General features: G+C 41.7%; 1 protein-coding gene across 3 annotated transcripts in view; it reads left to right on the top strand.

Annotated features, from left to right (window-relative positions):
- Positions 1–20,072, top strand: part of EML6 (echinoderm microtubule associated protein like 6) — a 285,579-nt gene that overhangs the window by 211,502 nt on the left and 54,005 nt on the right. For all 3 annotated transcript variants that reach the window (XM_021087539.1, XM_021087538.1, XM_021087537.1), the window contains exons 22-26: positions 2,638–2,779; positions 5,653–5,805; positions 5,947–6,078; positions 13,961–14,049; positions 17,412–17,588. In XM_021087539.1, the coding sequence (XP_020943198.1) occupies positions 2,638–2,779; positions 5,653–5,805; positions 5,947–6,078; positions 13,961–14,049; positions 17,412–17,588 (693 nt within the window). The remainder of the gene's footprint in view (positions 1–2,637; positions 2,780–5,652; positions 5,806–5,946; positions 6,079–13,960; positions 14,050–17,411; positions 17,589–20,072) is intronic.

Raw genomic sequence — 20,072 nt, 5'->3', positions numbered from 1 at the left:
TATGTTTTAAACTTGATAATAAAGACTTTTCACTTTTTCATTCTCTACAACTCTCTTCTTTACTGTATTTGTTTCTGATGCTCTAATAATACAAATAACCATGAGTGCCATTTATGTGTCAGGAAGTACTGTTGTGCAAAATTCCTCTCTCATCTCCATGACAAATTTGCTCAGTTGTAATTGTTTTATGGATGAGGGACCCAAAGCCCAGTAAATTGCCCACAGCCGCATGCTAAGAACTACAGGGCTGGGATTCCCACCAAGCACTGCTGGAGACCAGAGCCCTTTCTTTGTCACTATACCAGGCTGTTCCCCACATGTTTCTGTGTGGAGATACATGTGTGGAGATACATGATCATGGTGCAGAAGGCACAGCTCCTTAAATATGTGCCATGCTTTTCCTTTTTTCCTTTTTTCCTTTTTTCCTTTTTTCCTTTTTTTCAGCCTCTCTCTCTCCACTTCTGGGCTGTCACTCATTTGCCCTTGCCTCCTAGGTAGAACTCAGTAGTTCAGTTCAGTCAATGTTTGTGTGTTCCTGCTGAGACCAGCCCTATGCTGTGTGCTGTGCATAGTGAAACAGGCCTTCCTCTTCTCTTGAAGCTCACAGTCCTCATCTGAGAGGTGGACACGGGGCGGGGCGGGGGGCATTTAAGGAACAGTAGAGGCAACATGGTTAAGACCATCAGTTAGGCTGCTATGAGAAAATTTCAGAATCACTTTTCCAGTTCTGGTAGCATGGCACTTCAGTGTCGCTTGGAGTAGGTTGCTGATTTTTTTAAGAGAATAGGTTGGGGGAAGAGAGAAGTGACAGGAAGTGAGTACTGAAAATTCTCATTGTGGTACTTTGAACATAATCAGCTTTCACTTGTGTAGCTGGTTATGATCAGCTTTATGGACGGTCAGTAGGAAAGAAATGTCCTAAGCTCCTTGCCTTGTGCTACCCAAGAGACTTCCAGCTGCCTCGCTCACTATCCCTTCCTATGTCATATAGGAATTAAAGTACACAATCAGATTAAGGGAAGATGATTTTTAAGTCAGTACATGAGGCAGTGGTTCGAAAGGGGCTCAGAACCCCCAAACTCTGTCCTCAGTGTTCAAAAGGGCTTCATCTGTAAAAGAGCCCCAGGCAGACTGACCTCTGACGCATCTTCTGACCATGACTTTGGGGATAGGAGGCTTCTAAAGGGGAGAAAACTAGAAAACTGGGGGTGTGGGGTGCTCATATCAGATTCATTATTAAATCTAATAAATTCAAAACAATATCTACACCCTTCAGCCCTTCTCAGATATTTGAATGTCAGCTGTGTTGTGAACTGTGTATCTTCTGCCAAATTACTCAGACAGCTTCCCATTTAAACTAGAAGTGACCAGTTTCTCTTTGGAGAGCCACTTGTTCCCCAGAGAATTCCAGCTACAAACACCTTTCAGATACCTGCACATGGTCTGGCTTTTTGCTTTACTAACAAAGCCTTTTTTTTCTTTTCTTTTCTTTTCTTTTTTTTTTTTTTTTTTTTTTTTTTGTCTTTTTGCCATTTCTTGGGCCACTCCTGCAGCATATGGAGGTTCCCAGGCTAGGGGTCCAGTTGGAGCTGTAGCTGCTGGCCTACACCAGAGCCACAGCAACTCGGGATCCAAGCTGCGTCTGTGACCTACGTCACAGCTCACGGCAACACCGATCGTTAACCCACTGAGCAAGGCCAGGGATCAAACCCGCAACCTCATGGTTCCTAGTCGGATTCGTTAACCATTGAGCCACAATGGGAACTCCTAACAAAGCCGTTTTATAATTAGTCCTAAAAAGCAAAAATTCAGTAAACAATCTGGTCTGTTTTATTGTCCCATATCTAATTTATTCTTTACACTGCTTTATAGAGTGATAAATGAGAAGAATCAGATTCATTTCCCCCATTGTTCATTTGTTAAATACTGTTTCATCGCAGTTATTACACTAAGTCAGTTAAGTGTGTTTCTGATAAAACATCAGCATGTGGAATTGGTCCAGTGCTTGTCAAGTCCCTTCAGTTTTCTGTGTTCACTGGATAGAACAATTGGTGAATTAATGCTGACCGTGACCTATACCCAGGACACTTGAAATGAAGATTTAGCTCTATTTCTGCCCTGCCAAATGCTGGGCATTCAAAGGACTAATATGGAATAATTAATTAACAGGCTATTGCTGTCTAATTCCTCTGACAGATAGGTGGTAACTACATCTTTTAGAATATGGTTTTATTGATGAAAGTGGTTCGTGTCGTAATCAAGCTGTTGAATGAGAAGATACGCATATACTGTGTTTATTTGATGTCAAACAGGATAAAGTGAGGTCAGCGCATTATTCCCTCAGACTTTCTAAGTCAAAGGATGTTTGGCATCATAAAAACAAACCTTAGAAGCATGTGAATCCATACTTTACTTTCCAAACAGATGCTTTAACATCATGTAGGCCCAGCTTTAGATTCGAATTCAAATGAAATTTTATTCAGTGCAATCATTTTAGCTGAAGGAGGCTCCTACTGTGTTTATTCATATTTGCACCTGTTTGGGAGCCTCTCAGGCCGAATGTGCAGCACAAGCCTGCAAAAGGGCTAGCCAAGAAGCATGGACTGACTTGATGTTGCCTCGTTTCCTCTCCCATAGGGGCACATGGAGGGAGAAGTGTGGGGGCTGGCAGCTCACCCCCTCCTGCCCATCTGTGCCACAGTAAGCGATGATAAAACACTTCGGATCTGGGAATTATCCTCCCAGCATCGTATGCTGGCGGTACGGAAACTCAAAAAAGGTATGCGACATCACCTTACACATCTCTAAAAGTATTTACGACTGAAAGTATTGAATTCACTATTCATTCATTCAGCTCATATTTACTGAGAGCACCTATTATACGCCTGAGTATGCTGGGCAACGGAGGTTTAGTGTTCGTCTCTGTATAGCTATTCACATGTAGCATTGTGCCAGCAGGCTGGCCTGACCCATCAGTACCCAGCTCTCGTCCTCACTTCATTTTCTTGCACTGCACAGACATTTGCCACCTGGGGGCAATATGTCCTTCCTCTTCTCATCTAGAACTGTGGGAATCAGTTTTTTAAAAAGCATCAGCTCGTAAAGAATACAGTTTGTTTTTATGTCTGCCAGTCTCCAGAACTGATTATATTACTGAACAATGAAAGGCAGCATAAAACTAATAGTTAATATCAAGACATGAATAGATATGTGTTGAATACCTATTCACATTAGAACTGAAGTAAAGCAAGAAGTCCAAATGCAGCAGACATTGATTAAGTGGCTTCTTTATATCAGGTTCTGGGGATCCCAGGAGGAACAGTCACAGCTCTAGGGCCAGAGATAGACAAGATTCTAAGAGAGTCCCAGCAGCAGCTGGTCCATTCAAATTGGGTAATTTGAGGAGAGTCTCAAAATGGGACTGTTTATAAAGGGGCGGGCAAGGTGTAGGGAAGTGACCAGGGCTCGTGCAGCACGGTGCTGCTGGTAATAGCCAGGCACCACTACCAGCCCTGGGTCTGCAGGGGCAAGAGGCAGGGAGTTGCTAGAACCTTTAAAGTAAGAGCTGTGTGAGAGGACAGGCTGGCAGGAGCTGTGGCCATCAGCCTGGAGACTCAGCGGCATGCAGTGACCCAGCAGGGAGGCAGCCAGGGGACCTGTGCCCCAACTCCCCATCCTCTATCCTCCTTTCCCTGAATCCCTCCCTCCCGTCTCCTGCTCCTTCCTGCTGCCCCTTGACCAAATGAATCAGAAGCCAGAGGGCGAGGGAGCCCATTGATAAGAGTTCACACAGGCCAGCTCTGGGTCCAGAGCAGGGTGGAGAGTGGGTGAGGACAAATGAAAGATCTCCGGCACAAAGGATAAGAGCAAGGCACATGGCCAGGGACAGCTTCATCAGGGAAGAAACATGAGAGCTGAGGCTCAAAGGATTTGTGAAAGTTAAGGCAGAAAAGGATGAGATTGGGGTCTGGCCCTAAAGTGTTTATACATAGACATGGGGAATGTGTTGTGCTAGGAAGTGAAGGAAAGGTGTCAGGACAGTAGTGGCAGCCAGGATGGTGGCTCTATTGCTGAGCCAGTGACTTGCTAGCACTTTGCCTTTGGCTTTCATGAACCCAGTGAGTAAGGCCTTTATTATTTCCACTTACAAATGAGGAAACTGAGGCACAGAGAACTTGTCATTTGCCCAAATTTGCAGAACTAGTAAGAGATGGAACTGAATTCAAGCCCAGGCAGGGTGACTTCCGAGAGCACACCTGTGGGCACTGCAGGGCACTGCCCCCTCCACCATATGTCTCTCTCTACACTGGGCTTCCAGGTCTTAGTAAGTGGTGGGTCCAGGATTCCAACCCAGGGCTGACCCTAAAGCCCATGCTCTTACCCACTACAAGATCAAATAACTTGGCCACGAATTTATACAGGGTAAAAGGACAGACCAAGGCCTCACTGTGAGTGACTTGAATTTCAGATAGTGGACTTTATTCACTAGTTTAAAAATTAGTTCAGAAGAGCGACTACTAACACATCTTAGATAGGATGGCCATTCAGCATAGTTCACAGCTGATATCCTGGTGTAATTATTAATAGCTCTCTCTTTCACTCTCAAGTGTCCTGGTTCATACAATAAATTATTATGCTTGACCTAATCTAATGAGTCTCCTCAAAGGCAGACTGGTCTTTCTCTTCTTTCTGCACTAGTACATGCCTGATCCATAGTAGGTAAATAACGGCAACATGAATGGGTGGAGAAAGGGAGGAAAGATAGTTTAGAGGAACCAATTTAAAGTTACTGGTGTGAACGTGGCTTTCACATGCCATGAACCATGGCCAAGGGGTGGGTGTGGAAGCTCAGTTTGGAACGCTGTACCACAAGGCTGCATGACTGTCCCATTCCTGGGCTGTGTTCACCAAAGTCTTGACAATAAAAACAGGTCGGAGCTGGGTGTACTCTTAAATAGGATTCCTATTAAATATATCCTCACAGCGTCCGTACTCCTCATTCAAAAGTGTCTCCCTGTGGAGTGGGAGCAAAGCAAAGCAGTGGAAAGCATTGCTCATGTAGCAGCCCCAGCCCAGACCTGGTTAGTTTGGCAGACACTTCTGGAGAGAATGTCCACGTTCCATTCTTCTCATGACAGCAGAGGCAGGAACAAAATCTTCCACCTCGAGAAGCATGCATGTGGTCCGTGGATCAGGGAATTAGAGTGCCTAAAAGGACAACAGAGTGCTCCAAGCAAGTTTTGTGTGTGAGGCATGATATTAAAAAGAGTTTCCAGAAATTTTATTACAGAGCTCCTGTTCCTAAGTATCACCTCTGGGTAGCAGAAATGTTGGTTATATTCATCCTTTATCCCTTTTCTCCATTCACTCCACTTATGTCTTGAAAACTCCAGGTATTCAGATACAAAGAAATGAATGGGTAAACCTCAAAGAAATTGGAAACTTATTTTTCATATTATGACCGTTGTCCTTGGGTTTGGAGAGAAGAGATGCTTTATATCATGAAGTATTAGCTGTTCTCACAAGTCGTGTTAATGTAAAGACACGGTCTCATGTTCATGCACGTATGCACATTACCCCCCTCTCTTTGTGTGGCTTGTTTTATAGCAAAGTCAGAGATCATAACGATGCTCTTTGTGGGTCCTCCCATAGGTGGAAGATGCTGTGCCTTCTCCCCTGATGGGAAAGCCTTAGCAGTCGGCTTGAATGATGGGAGTTTCCTGGTTGTAAATGCTGACACTGTTGAAGACATGGTCTCCTTCCATCACAGAAAAGAAATGATCTCTGACATTAAGTTTTCAAAAGGTGAAGATGGCAGCAAAAGACTGTAAAAAATAGCTTAGGACCCAAAGTTACAAGACTGGACTCTTTTTAAATATTTCCTTGACCCTTAACCCATTTAAAAATGCTAATGTTTTGGTGTTAACCATGCATTTTCCTTTACAGACACAGGAAAATACCTTGCCGTGGCATCACATGATAACTTTGTGGATATTTACAATGTACTGACAAGCAAGAGGGTTGGCATCTGTAAAGGTGCTTCTAGTTACATTACACACATTGACTGGGACTCTAGAGGTAATGTATGTTGTGGCTTTTAAAATATAATTTGTTTTTTAAAAAGTCATGTCCATCCTTATATTGTTCCCAGAACAAATGCCATTTGAATTTTAAAGAAAAACAGGGGGGAAACTCACAATATGAATGGTTTTAATTTTATAATCCAGAGGCAGCTGCTGTTAACATTTTAAGTATTTTTCCATCTTGTATTATTATTATTATCATTATTACTACTACTACTACTACTACCACTACTGTTATTATTAAGTCAAGCCATTGGGTTTTAAGACAGTCAAAGGTATGTGATGCCAGAGCAAGCCACCAGTTCACATCTGTGTATGGCACGCTGTATCCTTGCCACACTATATCGACTCCTCACTCCTTCCCCTTTTCCTACCAAATCTCATCTCCTGGAGAACTGTCCAAGAAGTTTCTAGTAATTTCCATCCTCCATTGGAGGTAGAAAACTGCGTTCAGCTCACCTAGACTTTCTCTGCTCTCTAAAACTCCCAACCTTCCCCCACCTCCTCCAAGTCATGCCCACAGATGTCATAGGGATTTGTCTATTTATTTATGTAACAAATCTAACTCTTAGCACATGCAAAGTCTTAAACCAGAAAATGTGGAGGATCCAGAATGGAGTGAGACGCGGTTCCTGCTCTCTGCAGAGTTTAGAACTTTGTATGGGAGTCATACTTGTGCCTGAACAATACAAGAGCACAGACTAGGTAAGGCATGGTTATAAAGGTGGGTCAAGGGGAAATGGTAAGCGGGGGAAAGGGGGTTTCCAGTGGGCCAAGCAGCGTTAACCACCCAGGTGCAGCATCAACCACCCAGGTGCAGCATCCATGCTTCTTTAAAAACCCATCCAAAGGATTTGGCTGATGTTGAGTCCAGAGCAGGCATTTAGGCATAGGCAAGCTCTCAGCTTTCAGAGAAGCTTTAATCCATTGTGGTAGAAAGTGGTATTTCTGAGGAAAGAACCGCCAGGAAAATCTGCAAAGCCTTTATAGAAGGATGACCTTTGAGATACATCTTGAAAGATGAGTACAAGTTCAACAGATGATGAAGTGTAAGACAGACGAGCATTCCAGGCTCAAAAGGAACGTGGTGTACCGCTGTGTGGAGGTAGGAGGAACAGGGGGGATTAAGAAACAGTGATGCTGAGTGGCTGAGGGCATGTAGAGCAGGAAATGCGTAGAGGCTGGCTGAGGCAGCCAGTAAAGGACTGTTACTTCATGCTAAGGAGTTTAACCTGAGCTTTATCCTGCAGGCATTAGTAACTCTGAGGGATTTAGAGTGGGGCATTCCCTACCATCTAGAGGAGGGTAAATGAACCTGGAGCTGGAAAGCCACTAAAATAAACCAAGAGAAAAAGGTGATGAGGGCCTTGACCAAAGAGAGAGTATTTCAGAGATGCCAGAATATTTTTATCTCACTTATTGCTTGAAGTAGTGGCCAAAGACTGATCCATCTGCCAGGCAGGGGTTACTTATTTGAACTTGATTTAAGCATTACAACCTGCAGGCGTTTTCCATCGCACAAGAGATGGGAGGGCACAGCATTTATTGTGGGAGGTGCAAGTCCTGACAAGAGCAAAAAGAGATCAGATAAGTCCCTCTCACTTTCACGCCAAGGCCATCTGGACACAGTGCTGAAGGCTGAAGCTGGCACTTAGGTTGAGCAGGACACTGGCCGCCTGGGAGGCATTTTGAAACCAGGGAGGCCTGGGCCGGGGGGATGGGATGGAAGCAGCTGCTTCTCAACCCCCTTCTTTCCCATTCTCTGCTTTATCTTTTTTATTTTTTTTTTTGTTTGTTTGTTTTTAGGGCTATACCCATGGCATGTGGAGCTTCCCAGGCTAGTGGTCTAATCAGAGCTCTAGCTGCCGGCCTACATCACAGCCACAGCAACACCAGATCCAAGCCACATCTGCGACCTACACCACAGCTCACGGTGACATCAGATCCTTAATTCAATGAGCAAGGCCAGGGATCAAACCTGCGTCCTCATGGATACTAGTCATATTCGTTTCCGCTGAGTCACAACAGGAACTCCCCTTTATCATTTTTTTAAAAAGCAAGGATTTCACCCTATCTGTTGCTGACTAACATCCCTAGATATGGCCACTTTTGAAAAAGATTTAGAACAGTGAGGGTCATCTTTATCCATATGTAGAATAGAGTGTGGTGAGTTTTATTTAGAAGCCAACACACACACAGATATACACACACACAAACAAAAGGCTTGACACAACATGTGAATCCCACCATCACAGTGACTGTTAGGCAGTTAAAACCACTTATTATTTACATTTTATGGAGTGAAGGGGCAGGAGAAAATGGGACATAGGAAGAACATCATGTTTTGATTGGGAAGGTTTCTTTAAATTATTTTAATTAAGATAAAATACACATAACAAAATTTACTATCCTAACCATTTTTAAGTTTTTTATTTTAGAGTATAATTGGTTTACAATGTCATGTTAGTTTCAGGGATACAACAAAGTGATTCAATTATTTATATAAATATAGCCATTCTTTTTCAGATTCTTTCCCCATGTAGGTTATTACAGGATATTGGGTAGAGTTCTTTGTGCTACAGAGTAGGTCCCTGTTGATTATCTATTCTTTATATAGTAGTGTGTATATGTCAGTCCCAAACTCCCAATTTAACTCTTTCTCCCATGTTTCCCACTTGGTAACCATAAGTTTGTTTTTGAAGTCTTTTGTGTCTGTTTCTGTTTTGTAAATAAGTTCATTTGCATATTTTAAAATTAGATTCCACGTATAAGTGATATCATATGATAATTTTGTCTGTCTGACTTATTTCACTTCATAGGATAATCTCCAGGTCCATCCATGTTGCTGCAAATGGCATTATTTCATTCTTTTTTATGGCCAAGTAATATTCCACTGTGTGTGTGTGTGTGTGTATACCACACTTTTATCTATTCCTCAACTGATGGTCATTTAAGTTGCCTCCATGACTTTGCTGTTGTAAATAGTGCTGCAATGAACATTTGGATGCATGTATCTTTTCAAATTACATTTTCTCTAGATATATGCCCAGAAGTGAGATTGCTGGATCATATGGTTATTCTATTTTTAGTTTTTCCATACTGTTCTCCACAGTGGTTGTACTAATTTACATTCCCATCAACAGTGTAGACTATTTGAACCATTTTAAGTGTACAGTTCAGTGACATTAAATATATTCACATTATTGTGCAACCATTACCACCGTCCATCTCAGAACTCTTTTCACCTTATAAAATTGAAACCTTCTACTCATTAAATAGTAATTCCCCTTTTTTCCTCCCCCAACCTCTGGCAAGCACCATTCTACTTTATGTCTTCTTGAATTTGACTATTCTAGGTACTTCATATAAGTGGAATCATACAGTATCTGTCTTTTTGTAACTGGCTTATTTCACTGAACATAATGTCCTGAAGGTTTATCCAGGCTCTAATATGTGTCAGAATTACCTTCTTGGAGCTCCTGCTGTAGTGCAGTGGGTTAAGAATCTGACTACAGTTTGATCCCCAGTCTGGAGCAGTGGGTTAAAGGCTCAGGCATGGTCACAGCTTCAGGGTAGATCATAGGTCATAGCTGCAAATCAGATTCAATCTCTGGCCCACGAAATTCCATGTGCCACAGGAATAGGCATAAGAGGAAGGAAGGAAGGAAGGAAAAGAAAGAAAATAAAGAAAATAAAAGAAAGAACAGAAGGAAGGAAGGGAATTACCTTCCCTTTTAAGGCTGAGTAATGTTCCATTGTGTGTATATGGCACATATGTTTATCCATTCATCCATCAGTGGACACTTTGTGTGCTTACACCATTTAGCTATTATGAATAATGCTGCTGTGAACATGAGTGTGCAGTTATTTTGAGTATATACCCAGACATGGAATTTCTGAATCAAAAATTATTCCATTTTTAGTTTTTTGAGGAGCCACCATACTGCCCTCCCTGGCAGCTGTACCACTTTACATTCCCACCAACAGTGCGCTAGAGGTTCGGCTTCCCCACATCTTCACCAGCACTTGTTATTTTCTGGGATTTGTTTTGTTTTTGACGGTAGCCGTCCTAAATGAGTATGAGGTGGGACATTGTAGTTGTATTTGTGTTTGGGGAAGGTTATTGTTTTTTTCAGTCGTCAAATGTGTTGTCGGCCCTGTGTCAGATGTGGTATAAAAGGGAGTAGATCCCAGGTGAGAAGAGTGAGACCTTAGCCTGGGCCAGTGGGCTGCCCCGGTGGAGGCCCCTGGGTAGGGGTCTGAATTCAGGCCCTCAGTGTGGAGCCATCACTCTGCAGGGAAAGAAGCACACCTCACTATTTCCATATCTCTTCCCAAAGCCAGAGACTGTGGTCCATCTAGTGCTCAGAATGATGGAAAGGGCAGTGAGAGTAAGGATGCTGAGGTCTTTGAAAAGCCACGATGCCTCTCATCCTAAGTGGCCATTTCAGTCAGTTAAAAGGATCAGACCAAATGGTTTCTGTGGCCTGAGAGGAGAATAGAATATTTTTGATTTTTAGGGAAGAGTTACGCCATCTGGAGAGTAAGAGTGAGTGTGCCCGTGAATTTTCCCCGGTTTAACTCCAATTTCGTTGCCATGAGACATGTGTCATATTGATATTCTTGTAGTTCTGATATCCCAGTTCCTAAAATGCCTGCCCTCAAGCATGTGTCAGGCTGCCTCAAGATCAGCCCAGCTTTTCGCAGCAGGGCCTGCAGAGGATAGTGAGCAGAATACGGGAGCAGGGATCTGTTTCATTCCTTTGATCTTGTCAAAAATAGTGAAAGCATTTGCCAGAGCCAGCTGGCTCATCAGGGCGGGGAATGGCACAGCCGCCAGCCTCCGCAGTCTTCCGTGTCCATGGCAACCGCAGGTCCTAGAAAAGGGAAAAGCGCATGGGGCTTTTGCAGGAACCCAGCTACCCCTGAATGAATGCTTCTGCACAGAATGCTTGAAGAAGAAAGAAAGATGTGGAAAGAGAGAGAAAACACAGAAGGGTATTTTCTAGCTGCCATTAGTTCATTTCCAGAAATGTCGGAACTGTGAGATCTTTTTACCAATTAACAGTTTGAGCCACAATATTACGTCTCATATCCATTTTCATTGCAAATGGCCTGATATGTTTGGTACATTTAATACCAATTTTAGAATTGTTTTAACTTGTAAATTAGATAGCAACTGGGGTGACATGTATGAATCACTCTGTGGATTTTAAAGTTCTGTGTGCGCAGTGTGTATGTTACTGTACCTGTTTGGTGATGAGGACAGCAGCTGCCTCTTTCATTTCTCCTATTCTGTGTGAGTAGACATTTCTAGTGAATAAAAATGTGAGGATTCCAAAAGAATAGGGTTGCTGTTATTCAGGGACAAATTATACATGGATTATAGACTTTTTGCTCTGTGCTTCTGCTCCTGTGCTCAGAATATTTCTGTAGTTATAGATTACAGCGCAGCAGCCAGTGGGGGCGGGGAGTGGTGACCTAAATAGTTCCTCTATGCTAAAAAAAAAAAAAAAAACAAACACCACAGTTTAATATCAGCAGTAAAGAAAATTTGGAGGAAAACCACACCCATAATTCTACCTTTCTAACACAAGAATAATTGATTTTTTTTAATATCTTCGTATCCTTGGTTTCAGGGAACAGAAACCTACTCAAGCAGTTTAAATTTAAAAAGAATAAAGACTGACTTTACTGGGAAAATAGGGATGTCTCACAGACTCCAAGAGCAGGAAGCCATATCTCTTGGGAAACTGGTTCTAGGAATGAATGGGAAAATGCCTAGAACCCAACCTGGCAGCTCCCTTCCCCTCCTTTCCTGTGCTGAGGCCCCGTGTCCCCTGCTCTCCAGGGCCTGGTACCTGCGTGTCCCCTGCTCTCCAGGGCCTGGTACCTGCTTTTGATCCCTCTCTTCGCAAAGCAGTCTTTCCCTAATTCATTTGCACATGACTCACTCTTTGTTGCCCCAGAATGCCAACTTCAATCTCTAAGTCCACACTTCCTCCCAGGAAGGCCTCCACTGATATAGCCTAAGATTCCAGTTTCCCAGGAGAGAGAATTTGATTGCCCAGCCCAGTCTCCAGCCTGGCCTGTCCTGGGTGGGTGTCCACCCTCAGAGCCCAGACATGACCACAGAGGCTCAGCCCCAGGTAGAGGGCAGTTCTCAGGGAAGGGGTATGGGCTAGGTAGGTACACACACATTGTCTATGGTGCTTCTGGTGCTGGTCTGTTGTGGTTGTTTTTTTAAACCTTCTTGCAGTCACAAAGTACTTCACTGAGCTATTTTAATAGTTTTTGTTTTGTTTTATAAACTAAAGTATGATCTTTGAGACTGTGATATAAAGTGAGTTGTTAGGATTATCCAACATCTACAATCCTTTGATTTCTCTTAGGATCTCGTGGCTAAAAATCATCTAAAATTATCTATAGTCAACGAGTGTTTTCACTGGATCTTTTCTTTCCCCACAACCTTTGTTATTTGTAGTCTTGAGAATTGAGAATTCTAAAAATGTCTTCTGGAAAAATAATGATTATTCATTTTCTTATGATGCTAAACACCATAGCTAACTCCCTTCCCTCTTCTTCTCATTTGTGTATGTTCAGCCTTAAATTCGGGGAAATGTGCCCATTTCAGAGAAAACAGTTTCGAATTTACTTGCTCCTCACAGCCAAGGAAAAACGCCTGCATCCCCATGTTATAACTCAGCAAATTGGAAACCATTCAGGTTTCAGTTATGAAATGAGAGAACCCTGTTTTTAATTAGTCACTTAGAAACAGCCCTGCAACTCCTGAAGGTTAGCCAAGCTAGATTTCAGACCTAGGTGGTACCCACTTAAACATTACAAAACACAATATAAATCACAAAGTTCTTATTTTGGTATTATTTTTGCCAAGAAGGACGTAACAAGACTACTAGATATAAATAGTTTCAGAAGAAGGGGGGCATTTCATTATTTACAGATGAAATGCTAGGATATCTGACATTTTCTTGAGAGTAATTTGGGGTGAGCGAATGAGTGGAGATTCAGGGCTGGCCATGTGCTAGTAACCATTGAGGCTGGACCTGGACCACATAGCTTCTTTATACTATTATATCCATATGTGTTGGTGGTTTTCCATAATTTAAAAACTGCTGGAAAAACTACTAACAAGTCTATCTTTTGAATCATTTCAGTTTTCAAGCAATAAAACTGATCGTTGAGGTGGTAGGAAAAGAATTAGGAAGTTCAGTCTTTCCCAACATTAATCCAAATGAATCTAGATTAAAATTTTACATCAGACTGAAAGACTTTTTGCTCAACATTTTGTTTTGGGGAAAATTTTGGATTTCTTTACAAATTCTCAAGTAAAAAGGGAAGAGGGAATGGAATGAGCATTTACAGTTTGTTTCATGCCTTCCAGCCTTCCTGTTTCTGAATGTTAAAGGGCAAATTTAGAATATATATCTTAGTAACAAGAATGCTTACAAGGTTCCTGCTTCTGGCACCATAATTCTTGCCAAAGCAGTTTTCTTTTACTACATCTCTGTGGTGCTAGGAGACAACAGGAAAAGACAGGGGAAAAAAAGATATTGTCAGGCTTTAGAACAATAGCTGTTTGCAATGCAACAGAGTAAAACATAGCAAACTTGATTCTTCAATTTTTGAAGGATGTTCAAGGTCAGATTTTATGAAGTTCATACTTTTAAAAATCATAGCTTTGGGGTTTGTACCCTGCCATGTAATTATCTTTAGTGCATTTCTGGATGATCAACGTATATTTACTTAATTTATGAGACTTGGATTAAAATGAATCACAGTAGTTGCAATAATGCTCATCACTTTATAACAAAATGATAAGTGCAGAGTTTAATTGTCTTTCTACTTTGTCTTAACAGGAAAATTGCTGCAGGTTAATTCAGGTGCCAAAGAACAACTCTTTTTTGAAGCTCCAAGAGGCAAACGGCATATAATAAGACCTTCAGAGGTAACAACCGCACACGAATCTTTTTAAAAAACACTTTATGAAGATTTAATAGGTACATTTTAATAAAACCTATCTTGTGTTCACTAATATGGGTTATATTTAGTGTATATTTAAGCTTGATCAAATCTGAAATCTGGTTTCTACTTTCTGAGGACAGATGTAGTAACGCACAGTTGGCATTCTGCTTCATTTTTCTCTGCCAGAGACAGTGACCGAGCTAACAATGTAGATACGACCTGTTGCTTTTCCCATCCCACATGCCCTGTGATTTTATGCAAAGCTTTTTATGAACATACATTTTTGAAACATGCTTTCTCAGTTTGTAATCATAAACAGTATCTTCTGAAACAGTGAACAAATTATTTTTCAAAACAAAACTATCCACAACAACCTGACCATCCTAATGTAGCAAACTGTTTTCTTTTTTCATATTTTCCTTGTACTCTTAGCAACATACATAATTTTTAAATTGCTGAAATCAAAGCCTAGATAATTGTCTTTTGTCTTTTTAGGGCCTCACCCACGGCATATGGAGATTCCCAAGCTAGGGGTCAAATCGGAGCTGCAGCTGCTGGCCCACGCCATAGCTACAGCAATGCAGGATCTGAGCCGTGTCTGTGACCTACATCACAGCTCATGGTAACGCCAGCTCCTTAACCACTGAATGAGGCCAGGGATCAAACCCGAGTCTTCATGGATACTAGTCAATTTCATTAACCGCTGAGCCACGATAGGAACTCCCTAGACGAAATTTTTGAATCCATGAGTTAATACCTTCCTAAAAGCTCCTCCTAAGAGCTTGGCTGCCCTTGTGGCCCAGTGCCTCTTTCAGCATCTGCACCACCTCAGCATAGCGAACCCTAATGGCTAAAAGGTCATTACCTGGATGAACACTGAGGATGTCTTTTTAGTCCCGGGAGACAATCTGAATCATTTATTTGCTATATAACCTTTGATGAAAGAATAAGAAATATTGCTTCCTTAGAGAAAAAGGGGTCAAAGGTACACTGCTGAGGGACAAGTCTCTTCCTCTCTCTAGCCTCATTTAGCCAGTAATATAAATTATACTGGCATTTTCAAGTATGCCCAGAGACATTTGAACTCATATCCTCCCATAATACATGAAATACAGGTTGTTATGGATGATGGCATTGTGTGTGTGTGTGTGTGTGTGTCTGTCTGTCTGTCTGTCTGTCTGTCTGTCTTAGAGCTGTGCCCAAGGCACAGGGAGGTTCCTAGGCTAGGGGTCTAATCAGTGCTACAGCTGCCCGCCACAGCCACATCAGATCCAAGCCATGTCTGAGTCCTACAGAGCTCACGGCAATGCCAGATCTTTAACCCACTGAGCAAGGCCAGGGATTGAACCCACAACCTCATGGTTCCTAGTCAGATTCATTTCCACTGCACCACAACGGGAACTCCCAGATGATGGCATTGTATTAATGGACACTGTTCACTCATGACCTCCCTCCCCAACTCCAGTTTATTCATCTTTGATCAGTCTTCACTTTAACTTTTTTATATGGAGAAACTTTAATAGCCTTGAGTAAGGGATATTTTTAATTATGTCATTCATTCACTGAACACCTGTGGAATGTGTCAGGCACTTCACATACCTATATTTCTGTCCTCACCACTACCTTGCATGACAGTTGTCAATCTCATCATAGAGACAGGGAAATTAAGGCTCCAAGAACGTAAAAAGACATTGGAGCTGTGATCCCAGCCTAGACCATGCAGCATCATTTTATGTACTTCACCTGTGTTTTGCCTTGCCTGTTCTTATGCCCCCGAATAAGAATACTAAAATAAAATGCGATCTGACCAAATAGTAAGGGAGGATGAAGCCCTGTGGGGACAGATGAGCAACTATGTTTTTAAAAGTATGTACAAAAGGGAAATCTGTGTTAGGAGGCTTCCTGAAATGCCAGGCTCTGGCTCTGAAGAGTTAACTTGTCTCTGCAATGCATAGGTATTGTTCCAGAGGCTGTTTTCTGGTGCTGTTGGTTGGAGAGACCCTTCAGCTAATGTCTACTCAGCCTGTCCACCCTAGAATTGCCACCACGAAGAGCTCCAGAGACGTGACCCTTTGTTTTACTTATCAATACTCTCAGTCCCTTCCACTAAGTATAAAGGATTTGGAAAATCTCCTTTTCCAAAAAGATTTTTTTAAAAAAAGAAACAGTCATGAGGAAACTGTTAAATATGATAGATATTAAAGTGCTCCTTTATTGGAGTTCCCATTGTGGGTCAGCAGAAAACGAACCTGACTAGTATCCATGAGGACACAGGTTCGATCCCTGGCCTTGCTCCGTGGGTTAAGGATCCAGCGTTGCTGTGAGCTGTGATGTAGGTCACAGACATGGCTTGGATCTGATGTGGCTGTGGCTGTGGTGTAGGCTGGCAGCTGTAACTCCAATTAGACCTCTAGCCTGGGAACTTTCATATGCTGCGGGTATAACCCTAAAAAGAAAAGAAAAAAATACTTTGCTAAATGATCAGCCACACTGGTCCATCTAGCTCAGTGATTTTCAATCGGAAGCAATTTTGCTGCCTCCCCCAGGGACACTTGGCAATATCTGGAGACAACCTGGGGAGGGAGTGTTACTGGCATCCAGTAGATGCAGGACAAGGATGCTGCTAAACACCTCACCAGGCACAGGAACAAAGAATTATCCAGCCTAAAATGTCAATCAAGCTGACATTAAGAAACCCTGCCCTAGCTTATGGCATGTCCAGTGATAACTATCTAGGTAAGAACTAAAATACTTTGTTATTGTCAGATGTCCGCAATCCAGGGATGGAACCCACAGCACTGACCATGCTGGATCCCTAACTCTCATCACAAGGGAATCCCCACACAATGTTAATTTTATCTAGGGGAAAATATATGGAGATGTGACTACAGTATTGGTTTATTGAGACCATGCATATGCCACCTAATAATGAACTGAGGGCTTATGCACTGCAGCATACAGCAAATGCCTAGTGTTGACAAAGTCATCATTTGTAACTACTCAGTCTCAGAGTTCCCGTCATGGTTTAGCAGAAACGAGTCTGTCTAGTATCCTTGAGAACACAAGTTCAATCCCTGGCCTTGCTCAGTGGGTTAAGGATCCTGTGTTGCCGTGAGCTATGATGTAGGTCGCGGACACAGCTCGGACCTGGTGTTGCTGTGGCTGTGGTTTAGGCCAGCAGCTATAGCTCCAATTAGACCCCTAGCCTGGGAACCTCCATTTGCCATGGGTGTAGCCCTAAAAAAGAAAAAAATAATAACTACCCTACCTCAGTTTGTTTCTTTTAAATAAAACAAGATCTCTAGGTTGTACAAAACATATTAATTTTCCTTCCTTCTTTTCAAGATTGAGAAGATAGAGTGGGACACATGGACCTGTGTTCTGGGCCCCACCTGTGAGGGAATCTGGCCAGTACACAGTGATGTGACTGATGTAAATGCTGCCAGTCTCACCAAAGACTGTTCCCTCTTAGCCACAGGAGATGATTTTGGTTTCGTTAAGCTTTTTTCATATCCTGTCAAGGTAATGTTGCATGTTTATTATATATACTTTCTCAGTCTCTGATAAATCCAAGTTTGTCTGTTGTATCTACATGTTTATTTATTTATTTATTTTAATTTTTAGGGCTATACCTGGGCATATGGAAGTTCCCAGGCTAGGGGTCAAATCAGAGCTGCAGCTGCTGGCTTATGCCACAGCCACAGCAACTCGGGATCCAATCCATGTCTGTGAACTACATCACAGATCACAGCAATGTCAGATCCCCTGCCCACTGAGCAAGGCCAGGGATCAAACTCACCTCCTCATGGACATGAGTCTGATTCATTTCTGCTGCACCACAACAGGAACTTCCTACATGGATTTTTAAATATTGAAGGCATAAGCAATTGATAATGTTATCTACAGTATCACGATTATTTATGCTATATAGAAACCTTCATGATATTATGTTTACTAATTTGAGTCAGAGTCTCATTGCATAGAATTCCTCCTTCAAAAACCTTCAGTGGTCATCAAGTCCAACATCTCACAAACTGCAAAGTAAGAATTTTCACTCTGTCTTGGACTGGTGCTTTTACTAGGATACCTCTAGAGATGAAGAATTAACTACCTTACAAAGCAGCCCACTTCATTTTTAAATAGGCCCATGGTTAGACTGCTTTGCTCTATACTGAGCTAAATTTTAAGTTTTATTGAAGTATAGTTGATTTGCAATGTTGTGATCATCTCTGCTGTACAACAAAGTGATTCACTTATATGTAAACACACATCCATTCTTTTTCAGATTCTTTTCCCGTATAGATTATCAGAGAATATTGGGTAGGGTTCCCGGAATTATCCAGCAGTTTTCCACTGGCCAATCTTTCCATATACACAGTGCGCATGAATTTTTTTTTTTTTTTTTTTTTTGGCCTCTAGCCAAAGTTCTGCCTTCTGAATCATTGTTGATTGAATCCAGCCTTCCAACAGCCTTAATATGTGGGGAGATCATATCTGACTCCCTGCAATCTCATTTTCTCCAGCGTAAACATCTCCAGTCCCTTTAGCCACATCCCATGTGACATGGTGTCCAGCTGCCTTCTTCTCTAAGCAAAATCCATTTTATCAATTCTGTTAAAAATTTGGTTTTTTTCTTCCAGTTTTATTTGGCTGTAACATATACAGCACTGTGTAAGTTTAAGGTATATAGCCTAGTGATTTGACTTACATACTTCATGAAAGGATTCTAATAATAAGTTTAGTAAATATCTACCGTTTAATACAGATACAAAATAACAAAAAAAAATGTTTACCTTGTGATGAGTACTCTTAGGATTTACTCCCTTAACAATTTTCATTATATCATACAGCAGTGTTAGCTATAGTCATTGTGTTGTAACATTACATGCCTAGTACTTATTTATAACTGAAAGTTTGTACCTTTTTTAAAAAAAAAAATTTTACGGCCATGCCCACAATATATGGAAATTCTTGGGCCAGGGCTTGAATCTGAGCAACAGCTGCAGCAACGCTGGATCCACTGGATCCTTTTAACTTGCTGTGCGAGGCCAGAATTGAATCTGTGCCTCTCTAAGCTACTGCAGTCAGATTCATAACCCACTGCACCACAGCAGGAACTCCTGGAAGTTTGTACTTTTTGACTGCCTTCATCCAACACCCCTCCCCCAACCCTTATCTCTAGTAGATACAGATCTGATCTTTTTTTTCCCCATGAGTTTGTTGGCTTATTTGTTTGTCTGTTTGTTTTGAAGTATAATTGACCCACAACACTGTGTTAGTTCCTTGTGCACAACATAGTGATTTGGTATTTCTATAAATTACACAATGATAGCCACAATAAGTCCAGCTACTATCTGTCACTATACAAAGTTATTACGTTGTTATTAACTGCATTTCCCGCTCTGTACCTTTCATCCCTGAGACTCATTTATTTTCTAACTGAAAGTTTGTGTCTCTTAATCTCCCTTTCCCATTTCAATTCCATTTTAAACTCTCTCATCTAAACCAAATTCAGTGCTTCAGATGCATTCTTCTTGTTTCAATTTTATTTTTGTATTAAATCAGACTAAAATGTCATCAGCTCTTTGGGCAACCACACCACACAATTGAAGCGTAGATGTTATTTCCCAAAAATGTTCAGGTTATGTCCCATCTTGGACTTAAACAACTGATTTCCTAAACTCTGAGTATAGAACTTTATATTTGTAGCAAATAAGATTTGTCTTGTTTATTTTCTCCTTCATTGTTCCAACCTGTCAGTCAGCATCTTTGAAATACCTTTCAAAGTACTTACTTTCCCTTCCAGGGTCACGTGATCCTCTGATTTCACAAGTGTGAGTTACAAATCATGGAAGGAAAAAAAAGACAAGAACAACCAAATACCACCACCAAGAGCCCTCATTCAATTAGACATTCCATTCATTAATGCAGTCCTATCAGTAACAGACATTTGCATCTATCTGACTATGCCATCATAGAGAGCGCATTTCTATTTCTAGTCCAACA

Source organism: Sus scrofa, chromosome 3 (assembly GCF_000003025.6).
Source record: "Sus scrofa isolate TJ Tabasco breed Duroc chromosome 3, Sscrofa11.1, whole genome shotgun sequence".
Taxonomy (NCBI): domain Eukaryota; kingdom Metazoa; phylum Chordata; class Mammalia; order Artiodactyla; family Suidae; genus Sus; species Sus scrofa.
Note: the sequence above shows the minus strand (reverse complement) of the source record. Positions and strands in the feature narration are given on the sequence as shown.